The 19,472-nt window shown below is 54.8% G+C and overlaps 1 protein-coding gene across 1 annotated transcript; it reads left to right on the top strand.

Moving 5' to 3' along the window:
- The first annotated feature begins 1,674 nt into the window (after positions 1 to 1,674).
- LOC133341713 (alpha-N-acetylgalactosaminide alpha-2,6-sialyltransferase 3-like) lies at positions 1,675 to 19,412 on the top strand. Its single transcript, XM_061550357.1, has 7 exons — positions 1,675 to 1,880; positions 9,790 to 9,864; positions 10,203 to 10,547; positions 10,677 to 10,920; positions 11,309 to 11,492; positions 12,550 to 12,657; positions 13,635 to 19,412. Exons 1-7 carry the CDS (start codon positions 1,854 to 1,856, stop codon positions 13,828 to 13,830), a joined length of 1,179 nt encoding a protein of 392 aa, XP_061406341.1. The 5' UTR covers positions 1,675 to 1,853; the 3' UTR covers positions 13,831 to 19,412.
- The last annotated feature ends 60 nt before the right edge of the window (positions 19,413 to 19,472 follow it).

The raw sequence follows: 19,472 nt of genomic DNA, 5'->3' as shown, positions 1-19,472 counted from the left end.
CACGATGTGTTTATTTAATGTGTTGTAATCGTGGCTGTGTTTCTCTGGCGTTGTGCCAATCCATCATCATTCACATCACCATCAGCAGCAGCAACGTCGTCGTCATACTCATCATCACCACCGTCATCATCAATCGGAATCAGAACCATCAACATTATCATAATTCACTATCATCACCATAACCATACCTATTATAATCACCCAGGAATGTCTGTCCTTAACGCTCGTGACGTCACTCCACATCGACCAGCCCCCCTCATTAATAATCATGAGCAGGTGACGTCTTCCAAATGGACCCCCCCATCCCCCATTATTATTACCGACGATAATGAGCCAAGAATGTCTGTGTGCAAGGCTCGTGATGTCACTCCACGTCGACCAACCCCCCTCATTAATCATGAACAGGCTACATCCTCCAAATGGACCCCCATCCATTAATAATAATTAGCGGCTGACGTCACTCCACATGGGGGGCGAGGCGCCTCCTGCCCCCTCCTTTGCGTCAACTCACAACCCTCACGACAAAGGCAGAACCCTCACGTCACGTGATCTCCGTAACGCTGTTGAAACATCGAAGTAAAAAGGACGTCATGATGAACAAGGGATTATAACCTTAAAATGAACTATATCTGTATCACTGCGCCCTTACAAATTGCACACGAATGGATGCAATGAATATCACGTCGCGGTCTGCTTTGCGCTTGCAAGTTTCAGATTCACTGCAATACACCCGTCCTGGGACGGGCTAAAGGCTCGTGGATAATCATCATCGTCGTTTTCAGTGACTTGCATCGTCACTATCGGCATCTTCATCGCTAATATTGATCATCAGCAGCATCGGCAGCGGCATCCTTCGGTCGTAGTCATCAACATCAGAGCCATCACAGTCAGAGTCGCCTCGTAACCTCTGCACCGCTTGACCCTGGGACCCCCACTGACGTTTGGACCCTTCGACTTCTGAATCACTTTTCCCCTGGGACGCCTGCGCTAGGTGGCCACTTCAGGCTGAGTCGACCTAGGGGAGGCCCAGCAGCGCGAGCGGTGTAAATAAAAAGTCGCCGCTGATTGTGAGTCGCGAGCGGGAATGAAACTCGGGTGGCCGAGCTGCGTGGTGCCGTGCACCACCACGACGACAGTCGAATAGCCTCGCAGGCTGAGAGCGAGCACCTGGGGCAGGCAGGGACGGAGGGAGCGAAGTTGGAGAGAGGAATAGAGGCAGGGATGGAGGATGGTGGAAGGATTCAAGAGGGATGGGGGAAGGAGGGGGTGGGAGGGAGGAGTGGTAAAGTATGGATGGGAGGGATGACGGAGTAAGAGGCGTGTCCACGGAGAGCGAGACGCGGTGATGCACACACGGGGCAAGGATGGAGAGGGGGGCAGGAGGAGTGGGAGGAGCAGTTGAAGGAGCGGGGAGGAGGGCGGAGGAAGAGGGTGCGAGAGGAGGAGGAGGGGGAGAAGGAGGAGGGGGTGGAGGAGGGTGAGAAGGAGGAGCAGAGGGAGGAAGAGGGGGATGAGGAGGGAGAAGAGGAGGAGAAGAGGAGGAGGAGGAGCAGAGGGAGGAGGAGGGGGAGGAGGAGGGTGAGAAGGAGGAGCAGAGGGAGGAGGAGGGGGATGGGAAGGGGGATGAGGAGGGAGAAGAGGAGGAGGAGGAGAAGAAGGAGGAGGGGTTGTGGATGAAACGCGAGCCTCGCGCGTCACGTGGCTCGCTGAGAGCGCGACCCGCGCGGAGCGAGGGGGATTGTGGGACGTGGCTGGGAGCGCAGTAACGGAGCTCTGCGAGGAGGAGGAGGAGAGTCCGGGCCGCTCTGCCTCACTCCGTCTCGCTCGCTCGCTCGCCCTCCCGGCATGAGGCGATGGCACCCAGACCCTGCACCCCCAAGGTAGGGGCTTCCCCTATCCCCTCGCTCCCCTTATCCCCTCGCTCCCGTTAGTCCCTCCCCGAATGCCCCTCGCTCCCGTTAACCACTCGCTCTCAGCATCCCTCCCTTCCCATGTCCCCTCGCTGCTCGTATCCCCACGTCCCCTTTATCAATTTCTCTCTCTTCTATCCACCCTTTTAATCGTTCCCTGTACCTCGCTGCTCCTCGTATACCCCCCCCCCCCCCGTGTACCCCTCCCCCCCGTGTACCCCCCCCCCCCCGTGTACACCTCCCCCCCTTGTATCCCCCTCCCCCGTGTACCCCCCCCCCCGTGTACCTCCCCCCCGTGTACCCCTCCCCCGTGTATCCCCCCCTCCCGTGTACCCCCCCCCCCCCGTGCTCCAAGCCCCCGTGTATCCCCCCCGTGCACTCAGCCCCCGTGTGTGCCGTGTACCCCCCCTGTGTACCCCCCCCCCTGTGTACCCCCCCCCCCTGTGTACCCCCCCCTGTGTACCCCCCCCCCCCCTGTGTACCCCCCCCCCCGTGCACCCAGCCCCCGCGTGTGCCGTGTACTCCCCCTGTGTACCCCCCCCCCCTGTGTACCCCCCCCCCTGTGTACCCCCCCCCCCCTGTGTACCCCCCCCCCCTGTGTACCCCCCCCTGTGTACCCCCCCCCCTGTGTACCCCCCCCCCCGTGTACCCCCCCCCCCCCGTGCACCCAGCCCCCGCGTGTGCCACGAGCCGCACGTTGCGTCGGGGAGTCGCGACATCGAGCAGTGGATTGACGCGCGCGCTCTGGTGCACTGCGCGCCCTGGAACCTGTCCCGTGATACTCGGAGCAAACGTGCGTGAGTGGGTGAGTGAGTGTGTGAGTGAGTGTGTGAGTGAGTGGGGGTGTGAGTGAGTGGGTAAATGAGTGAGTGTGTGAGTGGGTGATTGAGTGGGTGAATGTGTGAGTGAGTGAGTGGGTGATTGAGTGTGTGGGTGAGCGTGTGAGTGACTGAGTGGGTGATTGAGTGGGTGGGTGAGTGAGTGCGTGCGTGAGTGAGTGGGTGATTGAGTGGGTGGGTGAGTGAGTGCGTGCGTGAGTGAGTGTGTGAGTGTGTGAGTAAGTGAGTGAGTGCGTGAGTGAGTGAGTGTGTGAGTAAGTGAGTGAGTGCGTGCGTGAGTGAGTGTGTGAGTAAGTGAGTGAGTGCGTGAGTGAGTGAGTGTGTGAGTGCGTGAGTGAGTGAGTGCGTGAGTGAGTGCGTGAGTAAGTGAGTGAGTGCGTGAGTGAGTGAGTGCGTGAGTGAGTGCGTAAGTGAGTGAGTGCGTGAGTGGGTGAGTGAGTGAGTGAGTGCGTGAGTGAGTGCGTGAGTGAGTAAGTGAATGAGTGCGTGAGTGAGTGCGTGAGTGCGTGTGCGTGTGTCGCTAACAGCACTTGCCTCCAAAAGTCTGTTAAGGCTATACGGGGAATCTTTGTCTGTGTGTCGGCCTTCACAGGTGCTGGCTCACAGCACTTGCCCCAACAGTCTGCGACAAGCTTAACGGGGTCGTTATTATGTGTAGTGTGCAGTCCGGTATGCTTGGGCTCGTGTATGTACTTTATGTTGAACTTCTCTCGCACCGTACGTAGCAAACCGTGCTAATCGGAAGGGTTGATGATACCTGAGCCTCGCTTTTGAAACCTCGTTCATGACGCGCACACACAGCCGGGTTTGTGCGTGTGCAGTTTGTGTGAGAGTGGTGAGTGAGTGAGTGAGAGGGTGGTGAGTGAGTGTGAGTGAGTGGTGAGAGAGAGAGAAAGTGTGAGTTGTTTATGAGTTGTGGGAGTGGTGAGTGAGAGAGTGGTGAGTGAGAGAGTGGTGAGTTGTGAGTGAGTGAGTGTTGTGAGAGAGTGGGAGTGAGAGAGTGGTGAGTGAGAGAGTGGTGAGTTGTGAGTGAGTGTTGTGAGAGTGTGGTGAGTGAGAGAGTGGTGAGTGAGAGAGTGGTGAGCGAGCGAGCGGTGAGTTGTGAGCTGCGTGTGTGGGTGCGCGCGTGTGGAGCGGTAGTTACTAAACTAAACTATTGTCGGTATGTGACCAGGTAAGGCCCACTGGGCTGTCTGCTGGGCCGGATGAGGCCCTGGGCACTTCTGTTTCGTAGGCCACTGCTGCCCATGTCACTCCGCTCGTTCCACGCGGGGTTCTTCTCCCAGCCGCTGGACTGCTGGGAGCGTTCATTGTTGAGTCCGTGCCCTCATTCGAAGGGCGCGCGCTCTGTGTGCCGCAGATAAGCAGATTTAATTAGAAATTATTGAAGAAGAACAAACCAAGGTGAAGCCTAAAATATTAAAAGCGAAAATGTCTTCAATAATTTGTGTTACTATGATGATCGGATCGGATGATGCGGCTTGAACAGGATGCCGGCAAAGTCGATGTTCTAGCGGGATGACCATGTGGTGAGCGACACGTCGGCTTCAGCTTCAAAATTAGTTTGACTTTATTTCAGGTTTGTGATGAGCCTCGCTAACAACGGCTCGATCCCTCGTTGCCACCGGAAAGAAATTGCAAAGAGCAGCCAACAAATGACGTTGCAAAAAGAATGGGGGAAAATTTTAAATGGAAAAAAAACACATTTAAATGTTTATTTTTATTTTCTAAAATAATAAATGTAAAAATTACAGTACGGAAAAATAAGTTGCCATATTCCCCCAGTTTACCTGATGTATTAGCATTGCAGAAGTGGCCAGGACTAGGGCTACATGGTTGCTATCTTAAGCTAAATTAGAAAAAAAGACACATTTAGCTCCTGATCGTAACGTGAATCAACGCCTCGTGGATATTGAATAACGGCGAAATGCTCGTGCCAGGTCGAATAATCGATTCAGTTTCCTTGTCGATAGATCGCTGTCCACAGGAAAGACATTGTTGTTGTGCGGGCCAATGCGTTGGTTGCTGTATATCCAGCAGATCTGAAAAAAATCATTCTCCGATGAATTCCTGTTGTTCCTGCACTTGTATGCGGAGAAACAACAACAACAGTGGCAGATATGCTCAAATCCCAAATAGCTGACAAGCTGATCAGCAGCTTTAAACAAGTTTACATTGCTCTCACGATGTTTGTTGTCGTCTTGGGGACGAATTGTGAATGTGGGGAGCGTGCTTTTAACCAAGCTAAAGCTGACTTTTAAAAAAGGTCTCCGATCAACCACAGGACAACGCCGCCTTTGTCTTCCCTTGCACTGCTACTCTATTGAGAATGGACCCCCTCGTGCGCCGTTCCGGCCGTCATGGGCGCTACTCGCTATGAGAACCTCCGATGAGCACAGTTGGCTACGTACGGTGCGAAAAAAGTTCAACACGAATACGTCCAACAGCCTGCTAAAGGTCACGTGGGGCGGCGGGGGGGATCCTTGAGTGAGTCTGAGTGACACGACTCGATGTCGCTTCTCCGGGCCCTACTTGCTGTTGCTGTTCGGCACGAGGGATGTCCGACGTTTCGCGCTCCACGTGATAACGGGACCTTCAGAAACGTTGTGACTACTGCTACTGTATATAGATAGGCGTCACACTGTATTCTCCCTTTATTTTAAAACGAGCAAAACTTGGGTGGGCGCCGGGAAGTTTTGTAATCCGGTGTCGCTGCGTGCGAGAGAGAGAGAGAGATCATCATGTGTGTGACTTCATTGACACCAGGGGGGGGGGGGGTGCGTCTTACTTTCCGGAGCGTCTTGTAGCCCGGACGGACGCGGTATTGGACACGTGGAATGGGCACCTAACGCAGTCTTGGGCTTCCCCGAGCCTCAAATGAGCACCTGGTGCGGTGTGTAAACATCGCCACTGGGGAGACAAAGGCGTCCGGGCGTGGTGCTGGCCACCCACCCCCTCGTGTGCCGCCGTGCCAGGCGTTCATAGGTGCTACTCACTAATAGCACTTGCCCCAACAGTACGTTAAGGCTATACGGGGGATCTTTGTCTTTGGGTGAATTGAGGGGGTTGGTGCAAGATTTCGCAATCTCGCATCCGGCCGGTCGCATGCCACCACAGCCCAGAGTGTGTGAGTGTGTGTGGTTGGTGAGTGTGTGTGGTTGGTGAGTGTGTGAGTGTGTGTGGTGGGTGAGTTCACGGCAGCAGCAGCAGCAGCGATGTGCTTCAATGTCGAGGTCTGCTGCTGGCCACGACGAGAGAGGGCTTCAGCAGAGAGAGAGCTCGTGTCGTGTCGCCGCTGTTCCTCCTCCGTCGAAGGAGCGCTGCCTACCACAGTGGGTTTGCTGTGCGCCCCTTAGTTTGGTTTGTGTGTGTGGGGGCATGGGTTTGTGTGTGTGTGTTTGGGCATGGGTTTGTGTGTGTGTGGGCATGGGTTTGTGTGTGTGTGTGTGGGCATGGGTTTGTGTGTGTGTGTTTGGGCATGGGTTTGTGTGTGTGTGTGGGCATGGGGTTGTGTGTGTGTGTGGGCATGGGTTTGTGTGTGTGTGTTTGGGCATGGGTTTGTGTGTGTGTGTGGGCATGGGTTTGTGTGTGTGTGTGTGTGGGCATGGGTTTGTGTGTGTGTGGGCATGGGTTTGTGTGTGTGGGCATGGGTTTGTGTGTGGGCATGGGTTTGTGTGTGTGTGTGTGGGCATGGGTTTGTGTGTGTGTGGGCATGGGTTTGTGTGTGGGCATGGGTTTGTGTGTGTGTATGTGGGCATGGGTTTGTGTGTGTGTGTGTGGGCATGGGTTTCCTCCGGGTTCTCCAGCTTCCTCCTCCCACAGCTCAACCCACAGCCGCAGTGGGGCCGGTATTGGCCCCACAAACATTGAAATGCCGAGACAAGTGACTGCAAAGTGACCCTCTTGAACGAGAGCCCTGAAGGACTCGGCGCGAGGCTTTCCTGCCTCGCTTCGGCCGAGGCCGTCTCATCCTGAGTGGCTCCCCATCTCCCGCACAGACAGCTCCTGCTGCGCCTGCACCGTCACGCACCCACACCCCGTCACGCACCCACACCCCGTCACGCACCCACCCCCGTCACGCATTCACTCCCCGGGCACGCAGAGACAAAGACGACCCCCCGCGCAGCCTGCGACAGACTGTCAGGGCAAAGTGGCCGGTCGCGAGCAGCACCTATGAAGGCCCGCACCGGCAGACGAGGGGGTGGGTGGCCAACGCCACGCCCGACCGCCTTTGTCTCTCTCAGTGGCGACGTTTACACGTATCATGACGTACTAATTTGAGGTTGAGTCGACCTCGGCGAAGGCCGGGACCGGTTCAGATAATTGTCGCGGGTGTAGGCCGTGAGCGTGAATGTAACTCTGACACACGAACCCCACCACGTGATCCTCTCCCAGTGTGCGGGGATGGTTCCCCACGCCATCGCTTCTCACAGTCGTGCTGCTCATGGGAACTGGCGGCAGCCGCAGAAGTTCCATTTCATCGAGGGACAATGCGAGCTGCTCACTTTGAGTTCCTGAACAAGGGTCCCAGGGGTTCATTCAATTGCCTCCACTTGTGGGGAAGTCAACAGTGGTTGTCTTGGTTAGGGTGAGTCGAGTGGTGAGTTTAGTGGTGGTGAGGGTGAGTCGAGTGGTGAGTTTAGTGCTGGTGAGGGTGAGTCGAGTGATGAGTTTAGTGGTGGTGTGGGTGAGTCGAGTGGTGAGTTTAGTGGTGGTGTGGGTGAGTCGAGTGGTGAGTTTAGTGGTGGTGTGGGTGAGTCGAGTGATGAGTTTAGTGGTGGTGTGGGTGAGTCGAGTGATGAGTTTAGTGGTGGTGTGGGTGAGTCGAGTGGTGAGTTTAGTGGTGTGGGTGAGTCGAGTGGTGAGTTTAGTGGTGGTGTGGGTGAGTCGAGTGGTGAGTCTAGTGGTGGTGTGCGTGAGTCGAGTGGTGAGTTTAGTGGTGGTGTGGGTGAGTCGAGTGGTGAGTTTAGTGCTGGTGTGAGTGAGTCGAGTGGTGAGTTTCGTATCAGTGTTGGTTGACCTGTGTGGTGGACAGACAGGTTATGCACACAGGTACGGGCACACGCGTTGACACAGACGACGGACAGACACACTGATGGAAAATAAATATCATCCAAGCAGCTGCCTTAACACAGGCAACACACACACGTGGCGGAGAGGGCGGTGACTCTGCTAATCAACTCCAGCAGCAGCTGCTGCAGCTGGAGAGGCTCCGATTGAAGCAGCTTCGTCACAAGGGTTTCTCCCTTCCGCTCTCTCCGCCACTCACCCCAGGCCCTCCTTGCCACGTCGTCAGCTCAAGCCCTGCACCAATTGCTGACCCTCGTGGCGTGCCCTGGCGCGCCTCTCCCTGGGACCCGCGCCACGCGTGGCACCGTCAGGGGGTTATAAGTTGCCCACCAATTCTGGCCGACTCACGATTCCGTAAAGAGCAGACGTCGCGCTACGGGAGACTGACATTATCTCCCTGCCAGGCTCCGCGATTGTGGAATCCCCTTCCTCGAGTCTGTGGCAGTTTTTTTATTTTTTAAATCGCCGAGTGAAACTCGGCTCGCTGTTGCAGCGGCGGCTTTCTCCCGAACGTAATCTTCACGTGAAACGCTCTTGAGGCCCTGTTGCGAATTACGTGATAGAAAGCCAAGTTTATGTTGTTGTATGTTGTTGTTCTTACAACTCAATTGGGCGCGTGTGTAAAGCAGGCGGGGTCGGCCGAGCGGGTCGGCGTAGGACCGGTCCGGGTCTATCGTCGCCGATGTCGGCCGTGCATGAGCGGGACTCGAACTCGGGTGGCCGGGTCAGAAGTGCGGTGCGCTCATGGCTCCGATTCCGCGTGCAGGAACACGCGCTCCCTGCAGGAACACGAGCGCCGTATAGGAACATGCCCTCATATAGGAACACGCGCCATATAGGAACACGCGCCATATAGGAACACGCTCCATATAGGAACACGCTCAATATAGGAACACGTGCCATATAGGAACACGCTCCGTATAGGAACACGCTCCATATAGCAACACGCGCTCGTGCGCACACAGTGGAGTTCATCGCTGAGCTCGGCTCAACCGAGACCTGAGGCAGTGCTCATGTCCTCTCTGTGACCCCGAGTCAGGAATGCCATTTCCACATTGCAATGGCAGGGAGCGAGACTATCCAAAGGACAACCACTCCCTGATTAAACAACGATTATCAAGGTTGGTGAGTTGGTGATCCCAGCCGGCTCACCGATTACTGTGCGAAAAAAACGATAATTAACTTTGGGGTTTCACTAAATAATGTAATTAACTAATAATTAATTAATCGTCCAGGAGAGCCACGCTGAGTCGTAAGGCTCTTTTTGAGGAGGCTCCTGCTGCTGCTGCTACGTTGGGTTTTTATTTGTAAAATGTTCAGCCAATCAATGTTGAGCTGTGTCTATTATTGATGAGTTAATGACGTGTCGTGTTGATTATTATTCACCGGAGTACCCGGAGATAGCCCCACGCTTTGCGCGAGGGGGCAACACTCCATCCCCATACAGACTGAACAACAAACAGATGGCGATGATCCCACTTGCTGTACCGCCTTCTACCTGCTGAGCCAGGGTGCGGCTCCTCCTCGACACCCCGTCTGTGTGTGATCCACCAACCCTCGCTGCTGGGTTAGAGGCAGGCACGTGCATCAGCGTGGCCACCACCGCTGCCCGGACGAACACCACGCGCACAGGGCTCACGGGAGGGAGCAGGCCTCGCGTGTGGGCACGTGGTCACGGGAAGGGCTCTCGGAAGCAGCTCTGTGATATCTATTTCCACGGCGATTTCTCGAACATGGGGCAATGCGCCCCTCTGCGGGAGCTCTGAATGGACACTTCGTCCCGTGTGGTGTGACGAGGTGCGGTGCTTGCGGTGCGTGTGGTGCAATGTGCGTGGTGCGGTACGTGGTATGAGCGGTGTGGCGTGTGCGCATGGTGAGCGTGGGGTGCGTGGTGTGTCCGGTGTACGGTACGGTGCGGTGTGTGCGGTGCATGCTGACGATGTGCGGTTTGTGCGGTGCGCCTTGTGCAGAGGCTCTGCGCCCTCATCTGCATCATCACGACCTTGTTGCTGTTGGCTTGGGCTCTCCGGATCTCTGACTTGCAGGTGAGCAATGGGGCTCACTCGCACCCTCGCCATCGCCCCCAGCAATCGCGCTCTCACCGTCTGCTCCGGAGTGATTTAGTGACTCGTCGATTTTAATCCCCGAGGTAGTTCTGTAGTATCCCCTTCCAGGGGCTGTTCGCTGACACCAAGGAGGGTCGCGTTGCTCTGCGCCGATAGCCCAGGTGGGACAACCTCGCCACTGGCTCTCCGATGCGTGTTCGGGTCACACCGCTTGTCGCCCGGCACGATGTCTGACGTCACGTCTCGCAGGAAACGAGACGTGCGACAACGCCAGCGTTCAAGCCGTCGCGGTAACGCCGCGAATTTTATTTTTTAAGGTGATTCCTCCCTCCTCCGCTGTCCCCGCGGAGCTCACCGAGCCTCAGCAGCGTCGGCAGCAGCTGATGAAACAGGAGCAGCAGCATCCGCAGCATCATCATCAGCAGCAGCAGGGGCGGGTGGAGGAAGCTGGCCCCGAGGACGCACCGGTGCCCTCCGATCAGGGTGCAGGGCGCAGCCCGGAGCCCACTGCGGCGCGACACCGACCGCCCGGCGGCACGCAGCACACCAGAGCGCCGCCCGGCAGGCCTCCCGAACGAGGGCAGCGCCGCACCACGCCTGGCGCCAGACGGCCGCTCCCCGCCAGGCCTCTCCGCGGCTACGTGGGCGTCCCGCACGGGGAGGTGAGTGGGCGGCGCCGCCACGCGACGACACCACGAGACGTCGCGCCGCGTGACGGCGCTACGATTTATCGCGCGACGAAGACGACGGCGGTGATAACGATCGCGACTCCCCCGTGTGCCCCCGCGCAGCCGCTGCGCCTGCGCTGCGGGGACTGCGCCCTCGTGTCGAGCTCGGGACAGATGCTGGGCACCGGCGCGGGTCGCGACATCGACGGCGCCGAGTGCGTGTGGCGCATGAACAACGCGGTGCTCGCCCCGCGCTACCGCGACGACGTGGGCGCCCGCACGAGCGTGCGCGTGGTGTCCCACACGAGCGTGCCGCTGTTGGCGCGCGCCGCCGCCGCCTTCTTCGGCAACGGCAGCGACAACACGCGTGAGCACAGGGGGGGGGGGGGGGAGTGGGGAGATACCTTAAGTACGTCTACGAGAATGTGCAGCTACCTGGGACACACCTGGGGGAGGGAGTTTTCTTGCCACACGATGATAAAGACAAAGATCCCCCACCCGCCACTGTGGCCTACCCAGGCTGTTGGGGCAAGGGCGATGTTTACACACCACCCCAGGTGGTCATTTGAGGCTGAGTCAGGACCGGTTCAGATAATAATCGTCACTGGTGTTGGTGGCCGTGGGAATTGAACTCGGCTGGCCGGGTTTGCAGCGCAGCGCACAAACCACCCCCCACACACACGAAGACCAACACGGACACCGACACGGACGTGTGACCCGCGCCTCCTCTGCCCCCCCCCCCTCGCCCCCTGTAGAGGGCAACGCCACGTACGTGGTCTGGGGCCCCCGCAGGAACATGCAGCGCGACCCGCCGGGCACCGTTTACCGCACCCTGCTGGCGCTGAAGTCGCGCTTCCCTTGGGCGCAAATCTTCACGCTCACCGACGAGCAGATGCAGCGGTGCGATGAGATCTTCAAGAACGAGACGGGCAAGGACCGGTGAGACCCAGCGGGTGGGGGGGGGACACGGGACAGGGGAGGGGCAGAGGGAGGGGGGAGCGATTGAAATCCCGAACCAGATATTTGACGTTGCCTGTGCTATTGGGGTTCCGATGATCCGAAACCCTGAGGCGGATTTTAAAGATCCCTTTGCCAGATCGAGATAATCTGAAACGCCATGTAAAACCCTGATACTCACGGAGCGTGGCGAGGAGAGGTGATAATCCCACTTTGTGAGTAAATCCGATCAACTCCACCTCCAGCGCTGCGCACATCAACCTGCCCCGCCAACCTGCCCCGCCAATGCTTCCGTTGCTGCTGCTGTGCGGGTTGTCGCGGTTGTGCTAACCGCAAGGCTGTCTAGGCGGTGCGTCGTGGTCGTTGTTGGGTTGTCGTCACGCGTCGTTCGGCACGACGCCCGGCGTTTGGCTCCGCGTGCCGGGAGCTTCGGTGCAACGCATCTCCTCATCCCCCTCTCCCCACCCCTCCCGCAGCCCGCCTCTACTTCATCTCCCATGATTAATGAATTAATTAACGGTCGTAAGTTCGCGTGGTTGGGTTCCGCGCGGTTGGCGCCCGCGTGCTCGCTCGCTCTCGTAGCGCGCGGGCCGATCGTCAGGAAGGGAGGCGCCGCTGGGTTTGCCAGAGCCCAGGCTGCGGTGGTTGCGCTGTCTGGCGTGACAGTGAGCGCTGCTGCGTGCGGTCCCACTGATGGAGTAATTTTGCGGTGTCGCTGTCACAGATTTGGTCCCAAGCTGAAGTCAGGTACAGTGCGTGTATCGTGAAGTGCTTTCTAAAATGAGTGCTCTGTAGAGATGATGTTGGAAATTATGATGATGTGAACAAGCGCTCACTCTTCCCCTCCTCCACCTTCTCGCGTTGTGGTGTGGCGTGGTGTGGCGCGGTTTGGTGTGGTGCGGTGTGACGCATGGCGCGGTGTGGGGTGGTGTGTCGTGGCATGGTGCGGTGTGGTGTGGTGCGGTGTGGTGTGGCGCGGTGTGGTGTGGCGCGGTGTGGTGTGATGTGGCGTGGTGTGGCGTGGTGTGACGTGGCGCAGACTGAAGTCGGGCGCGTACCTCAGCACGGGCTGGTTCACCATGGTGCTCGCCATGGAGGTGTGCGACAGCATCCACGTGTACGGCATGATCGACGACGCCTACTGCAGGTGCCTCACCACACTCACTCACTCACTCGCGCTCACCATCACTCACTCACACGTAACTCGACTGCAGATGCCAATTCCTTATTCTCATGGACCCTAACTTACTCCCCCACTCACCCATAACTCTACTGCTTCATCGATAACTCTGTGGCCTTAAAAATAAAAGGTATATAATTGGTACCGCAGTGGACAATGGCCGCTCTTCAGAGCACATAGAGAGTGAGTCGGTACCAAATTCCCCCACGAGCTCTGTGGTCCCTTATATATGAAGATGTAATCAATGTGTTCACACATGGGAGGAAACCAGAGCACCGTCATCCATACAGATGGAACAGGCGGAGTCCACAATAAACTGATCAAAGTGAATTACAGTCGTTTATAAACTGTACTGGATGCGTGGGGTTTCACTTATGTTGACTCTAATTGGCCAACATAAAAAAAATAACCCTGTACATCACTACAATAATATTGTGGGCAGCAGCACAATCGCTCAGTACAATGTGACATTTGTGCGGTATAATCTGACATTTGTTTTTATATAAATAGAAATTTAATTCCCTTATCCCTGCGAGCGACGTGTCCTGCCCAAGCTCACGCATTTTAAAATAAATAGAAATTAGCGAACGAATCGCCGCAGAGAGGGAGCGCGACGGTCGCGGGTCTGGAACTCAAAAAAGCAAACAAAGCAAACAGCCTCGGTGACGCACAGGCACACGCGCACCCGCACGCCCGAGCCCGCCCGTGCGTCGAACGAGCGTGCGATGGCGCAACATTCAGCGCTTCACTGCACTACGAACCCGGTTGACTCAGCCATAAATGAGTACTTGGTGCGATTGTGTAAGCATCAACACTGGGGAGACAAAGGCGGCTGGACGTGGTTTACTCCGTGTCAGCCTATAGGTGGTCGCTAACGGCACTTGCCCCCAAGAGCTACGCGGGGGATCTTTGTCCGTGTGTTTCTCGTCTCATGCTCTCTCCAGCCGGCCGAATGCACGCACGGTGCCCTACCACTACTACGACCCTCAGGGACGCAACGAGTGCAGCGAGTACGCGGTGCACGAGAGGGCGCGCACCGGCGCTCACCGCTTCTTCACCGAGAAGGCCGTGTTCGGCCGCTGGGCCAAGCACCACCGCATCGCCTTCTCCCACCCCACGTGGCCCACACCCCCAGCCTGAGCCTCATCGTCCTGACCATTGGCCGGATCCGGAATCATACAAAATCCCGAACTGGATTTTTTATTATGCCCGTAATGGATTTTGTCTGATTATGAAATCCATCCTGGATCCAGATGATCTGTAATCGCCCGCCTGATCCTCATCATCTGAACTATCGGTGAGATCTGGTTGATCTGAAATCCTGAACCAGTTTTTTTATGATGCTTGTGCTGGATTTGGACTCATCGGTTAGATTCTGATGATCCAAAACCCTGAACTGGATGATAAAGATTCCTTTGCCAGATCTAGATCATCTGAAATACCATCCAGATCCAGATTATCCAAAACCCTGAACTTAATTTTTTATGATTCCTGTGTGGAATCCGGATGAATTTTACCCTTAGCCAGATCGAGGTGATCTGGACGAGATGATGATCCACTGCATATGCTCTGATCTGGATAATACGTGAGTCAGGATCCACATAGCCCGAACCCTGAGCCGGGTTGCATGTGCAGGCCAGCAACAGCAGCAGTCGTTCTCTTCACCGCTGGAGATGAAGTTGATTTGGAGGGGGGTGGGGTGGGCGGGGGGTGTATTCTCCCGTCCCTCTGCTTCACCTCTGCCTTCACAGTCGGCACGACGACCACCTCAAGCGAGAGCCGGAGAGACCGCCGCCCTTTCCCGGGGTCACGACCCCGACCGCCTGTGACTCGTCTCTCTCCGTTCTCGACAAAAACACACAAAACAACAAAAATGCCTTTTTATTTCATGCTTACGTCGCTGCTGCCACTCGCTAGCCCGTCGCGGGTTACGCGACGCACAGCCGATTTACTCCGCAAACTGAAGGACAATTTTATTAACTAGAATTTCAGGTGCACAACTCCCCCCACACACACACATAACGGAGAGGTGAGTGGCTCCGGTCGTGTGCCACCGTTAATGACCATGGCGGCGTATTCCAATCATGCTCAAGAACACAAAACATATACGACCATTATCTCTTACCCACAGGGTCCGGTGGTTGTGTACCGCTGACTCCAACCTCACCGAGATGCTGCGAAAAAGGGCTGGGGGTCGGGGGGGGGGCTTACACTCACATTGACACCACCGAATTTACACGGGGAAGCCACAAGTACTCGTTGGAGAGGCCTCACATCTAACGCGGAGATGGGTGGGGATGGAATTATTTAGATTGGACCCAGATGGGTGGAACAGCGGTTGGGAGTTGCCGAGTCCGCGTCGCATGGGTTTGAATCAAACCATAATCAATAACATCAATATCCGTTTGCTATGGACCATGTAGTATCACGGCCATATATAAAATGAATACAGTATATGGTCGTGATGCTGAATTGGTGACAATGACGATGGTCATTGTCAAGGTACTTCGATGATAACGGCGATGCCGTCAGGATGTGACCCCGCTGTGTCCACCACCCTTGGTGGCACCACGGGCCGCGGCTGCCGTGCGCGCTCCCGCACGCGGCCGCCAGGGGGCGGACGTCGCCCGCGGCTTCCTGGGGGCCCCGCTCCGCAGTGGCGCACGGGTCCGTTGTGTTCGTAGGCCGCGACCGAGACCACAGGGCTTGCATAGCGGCCCCGCCGGGAAGGGCGCGCCTCACCCGGCAGGGCCGTCGTGCCCAGGCGGGTAACTGTTAGCGCTCGTTACCCAAGCGGGTAACTCTTAGTTCTGGGTAAGGCTTTGATCAATTTCGCCGGATTTTCTCTCGAGTAAGTGCCTAAGAGCAGCACAACTTTCTACTCAAATTGTATTCGTATTGGATCACATCTGCGATAATTGTTTGTCGTAGGCCGATTTTGAGACAGCGGTGCTCTCGTAGCGGCTCTGCCGGGGAGGGCGCACCTCTGCCGGCATGGCCGTCACGCCGAGAAGGGGGTGGTGTGGGGGGGGGGGCTCCCATATTACAGTATTTATTTGTGTCCAATTTCTTCAAAACCCTTAGAAGAATTTCGCCAAAGTTCCTCTCCGTTACGTCCCTGGCACTACCCAACACAACTTGATGCCAAGAGTTGTGTCGGGGCTGGAGCATCGTCCAAACGTGACCATCCCTCCCCCCTCCTCACTCTTCACACCGACAGACATCTTCTGCGCTGCAGCGACAAAACGCAATTCTCGTCAAGAACGCCGTGGCCTATCGTCGGCGACGTTTCGGGCAATGACCCTTGTTCACAGCACAAAGAGAGCGGATAAGAGTTGCAGACCGCTTTATAGCTCATCGGATTCCTGCAGTATAAAGATTCTGATCTCCGTCCAGGAGGAGGCAGTCGCACAACCAGTGGATCCATAATACCGGCGAGCTGGCCTCTCACGAATTGGCATGTTCCGTTTACACGACAAACCTTACTGCTTCGTTGTGGCGGGTTTAAGGACACATTTATATATTTAGGCGATCTAACCCAAAAAAAAAACGTATGGATGATATTGGTCGCGAAAGCCTCCGTGTTAAACTAATCGCCATCTGTTTCCATCTGTACGGGGATAGAGTGTGTGCTCCGGGTGCTCCGGCTGAACGCATCTTACACATAACGCAATGCAGGACCCTGCTGAAAGAGAGTGCTACTACTTAGCGTGGCCCGCCTGGATAGATACATCAGTAAAATATAAATTTGGTCCCGCTGAGAATTACATAATACAAATGTGTCCTGATGAACAGTATTTATACCCTTAGCTGTCAACCCAACTGGTTTACCCGTATTCTTGTAAAGGGCACTTGAGTTTTCAGGTCCATACAGCGTACAGCCGTTTTAATATGGGCAAAACAAAATTGTCTATTTGTGTTTCTCCCTTGTGATGGGACTTTGTAGAGTGAACGTTGAGTCTGAATTGGTCTGTATTAAGGTAGGCAGTGATAAGGGATTGACAACTATGCATACCATCCGCTTAGTGATTCATTCCTGGGCTTAGTTCTCATGAGGATGTGTCGAGGTTGTTATTGTTAATTGTACTTGTGTACCAGTGCCAACGCAGCAGCAGCAGCAGCCACAACAACACGAAATCACCTTGACAAAGACAGCCTGATTCTAGATTTGAAGCTTTCGTGACTGCAAGGATTCATATTCTTAGGTTTTTTTCGGTAAAGTCACGTAGGTAAAACATCAACATCAAAATTATTTTATTTTATTTTTTATTAATTTTGATGTTTTACCTACGTGACTTTACCGAAAAAAACCTAAGAAAAAGATAGCCTGGGCCACGGGGCGCGGTGATGACAACCGGGCGTGGTGGGGCTGTGGGTCTGCAGGTGGCAACTGCCCCACTCGACCACCAGGTGGTGCTAAACCCCGCACGTGCCTATGAGAAAGTGTTAGAACCATGTTGTTGTTCAGTGTTCGGCGTGGCTGGCTGTTGCCGCTTTTAGGCGAGTGCCAAACTGTGTAAGCTCTCCGATGTGTCGTCGCGTTGTTTGGTGGATGATGTCCGATGTTTCGCTCCACGTGCCGGGGAGCATCTTTACGCGAACTGAACTGATCAGCTCTCCGGGTGACCTCGGTTTGTGCCCTCGTACTCACTCGTACGTACGAGTGAGCAGCTTTATCCGGGCACTGCGGTTTGCTCCCGGACAAAGCAAATCAGCAACTTCAAATAGTGTAAAAGATCGAAGCGGCAACACCGGTTCTGCTTAAGTCAGCTCCTGAAGAAGCTACCGGCGCACAGGACGGGAACTTCGTAGACTTCGTACTTTTGACAAAGTACGAAGACTTCGTACAGAGCCACACACAATAGTAATTATAACACTGTGTGTAGTAGTGTTATTATTATTACTATTGCCAAACGCAAGATGAGGCGGGGTGATAAGTTCAGGCATGCCCCGGCCGCCCCCCTTCCACCCACGAATCGTAGGTGATTAATGGAATGGAGGAACCCGTTAATTTGAAGGGTGGCCTGCACGTTCGACAGAGCTGATTTAATTAAGGGCTGACACGTCCGGGCGTGATGGATGCGCTGTGTCTTGCCTTGGCAGCGTGTAAGTGGCCATGGGCTCACTGATGGGGCCTGATTATCACGATGACCCATATAACACTAAACTTTATTTTGGCTGTCTGTGACAGTGCACTGCTTTGCTGATGAGCTCCAGTGATCATGAAGACACGTGTGCTATAGATATAGGAATACTGTACTGGCCTTGGCAGCACGTAAGTGGCCATGGGTCACTGACGAGACAAAATGACCATGATGACCCATATAAGACTGACGTTAACTTGGCAGTCTTTAGCTTTGCTAATGAGACGGTGATCATGAAGACACGGCACTCGAGTGTCTGTGAAGGTCTGTATGTGGATATAGTCTGCTGATGAACTCTAATAATTATGAAGACACTGGTAATGCCCCAGTGTGTCTTCGGAAGTATATAGCTTGCTGATGAGTTAGAATGATGACGAAGACCCATATAACCATCCGTGCTTGTCTTGGCAGTGTGTAAGTGGGCATGGCCTTGTTTATGAACTGTGGTGGTCATTAAGACACAACACTATTGTATACTATTGTCAGCCTGTAGCTGGGCATAATGCACTGATGAGACTCAAGAACTACGAAGATCAATATAACACTCCGTGCTTGCCTTTGCAGCATATGAGTAAGCATGGCATGCTGATGGGCACTAAAGGTTAAGATGACTTTTATAACAAACTGTTTTCCTTGGCATTCTACAGGTGGGCATGGTCCTGCTGATGATTTCTAAGGATTACGATGACCCATCGGAAACACGAGCACATTCTGATTCGTAATAATTTTCTTTTGGTTTAGATCGTGTAGGTATAATGTCAGCGAGAGCTGAGCTTTGTTCACGCCTGATGATGCTGGATATAATCTCCAGATAAGCATCGTTCATGTGCAGTTGTCAACATGTTGCTTGGACCTTCCTCCCTCCCTCTGGTCTGTGCTGAAAACCCAAATCACTCGGCCACAATCGTCCACGTGACAACGTGAGTTGATTGGCTCTGTCGCTCGGTGTGGGGAGGGTTACGGTCAATACAATTCACATTTTTACAGGCACGATCTCACCCAAAATAAACTCGTTATGAATCGTAATATTGTTGGCGAAAAGCCGTCGAATATAAAAGAACCACAATGCTACGTGCAGTCTGTGAAGGCTACGTCTTACGTACTTTGCCTTGGCAGTCTCAAAGGTGGGCAGATCGACCGCGCGTCTCGCACGCTCTGGGCGAACTAACGCCTTCCTTTGAAGAAAGTGTCCACCGATAGTATTTAACATATTTATAAATGTTCGTGTTGTCGATGGTTGGAGCCCCATCGAGGCGACTTCACTCCGTGTGGGAGGCACACACCCAGTTGTTACTACAAAAGGTGCAATCAGGGCTTCATTTCTCGTGGGGTGTAATCTTTTTTTCCGGAGTTCAGCCCCGGACAGCTCCGATTGAAGTTAGAAATTAAGCCCTGCGTGTGATATATATTTTATAACTTAATATGATACGAATGACCTTGCAGTGTTTTTTTTGTAACTTGTAATAAAAACAGAAATATTATATTCTTCGGCTGATAAGACGCTCTGGAAAGTAAGACGCACTCCAAAACGTGTGCCCCTTTCAATAAAGTTATACAGATCTGGTCACACACACAAAACAAAGATCACCCCTATAGCCTTAACTGACTGCCGGGGCAAGTGCTGTTAGCGAGCTCCTG

This window comes from Lethenteron reissneri, chromosome 12 (assembly GCF_015708825.2).
Source record: "Lethenteron reissneri isolate LAM-NWPU_2019-01 chromosome 12, ASM1570882v1, whole genome shotgun sequence".
Classification (NCBI taxonomy): Eukaryota; Metazoa; Chordata; class Hyperoartia; order Petromyzontiformes; family Petromyzontidae; genus Lethenteron; species Lethenteron reissneri.
Note: the sequence above shows the minus strand (reverse complement) of the source record. Positions and strands in the feature narration are given on the sequence as shown.

Excerpts from the sequence above, each read along its gene's own strand:
- LOC133341713 (XM_061550357.1), top strand. The coding sequence starts at position 1,854 with ATGGCACCCAGACCCTGCACCCCCAAG. Across the intron at positions 10,548-10,676 it reads TGGGCGTCCCGCACGGGGAG|CCGCTGCGCCTGCGCTGCGG; the intron begins GTGAGTGGGCGG and ends GCCCCCGCGCAG. Across the intron at positions 11,493-12,549 it reads AACGAGACGGGCAAGGACCG|ACTGAAGTCGGGCGCGTACC; the intron begins GTGAGACCCAGC and ends GACGTGGCGCAG.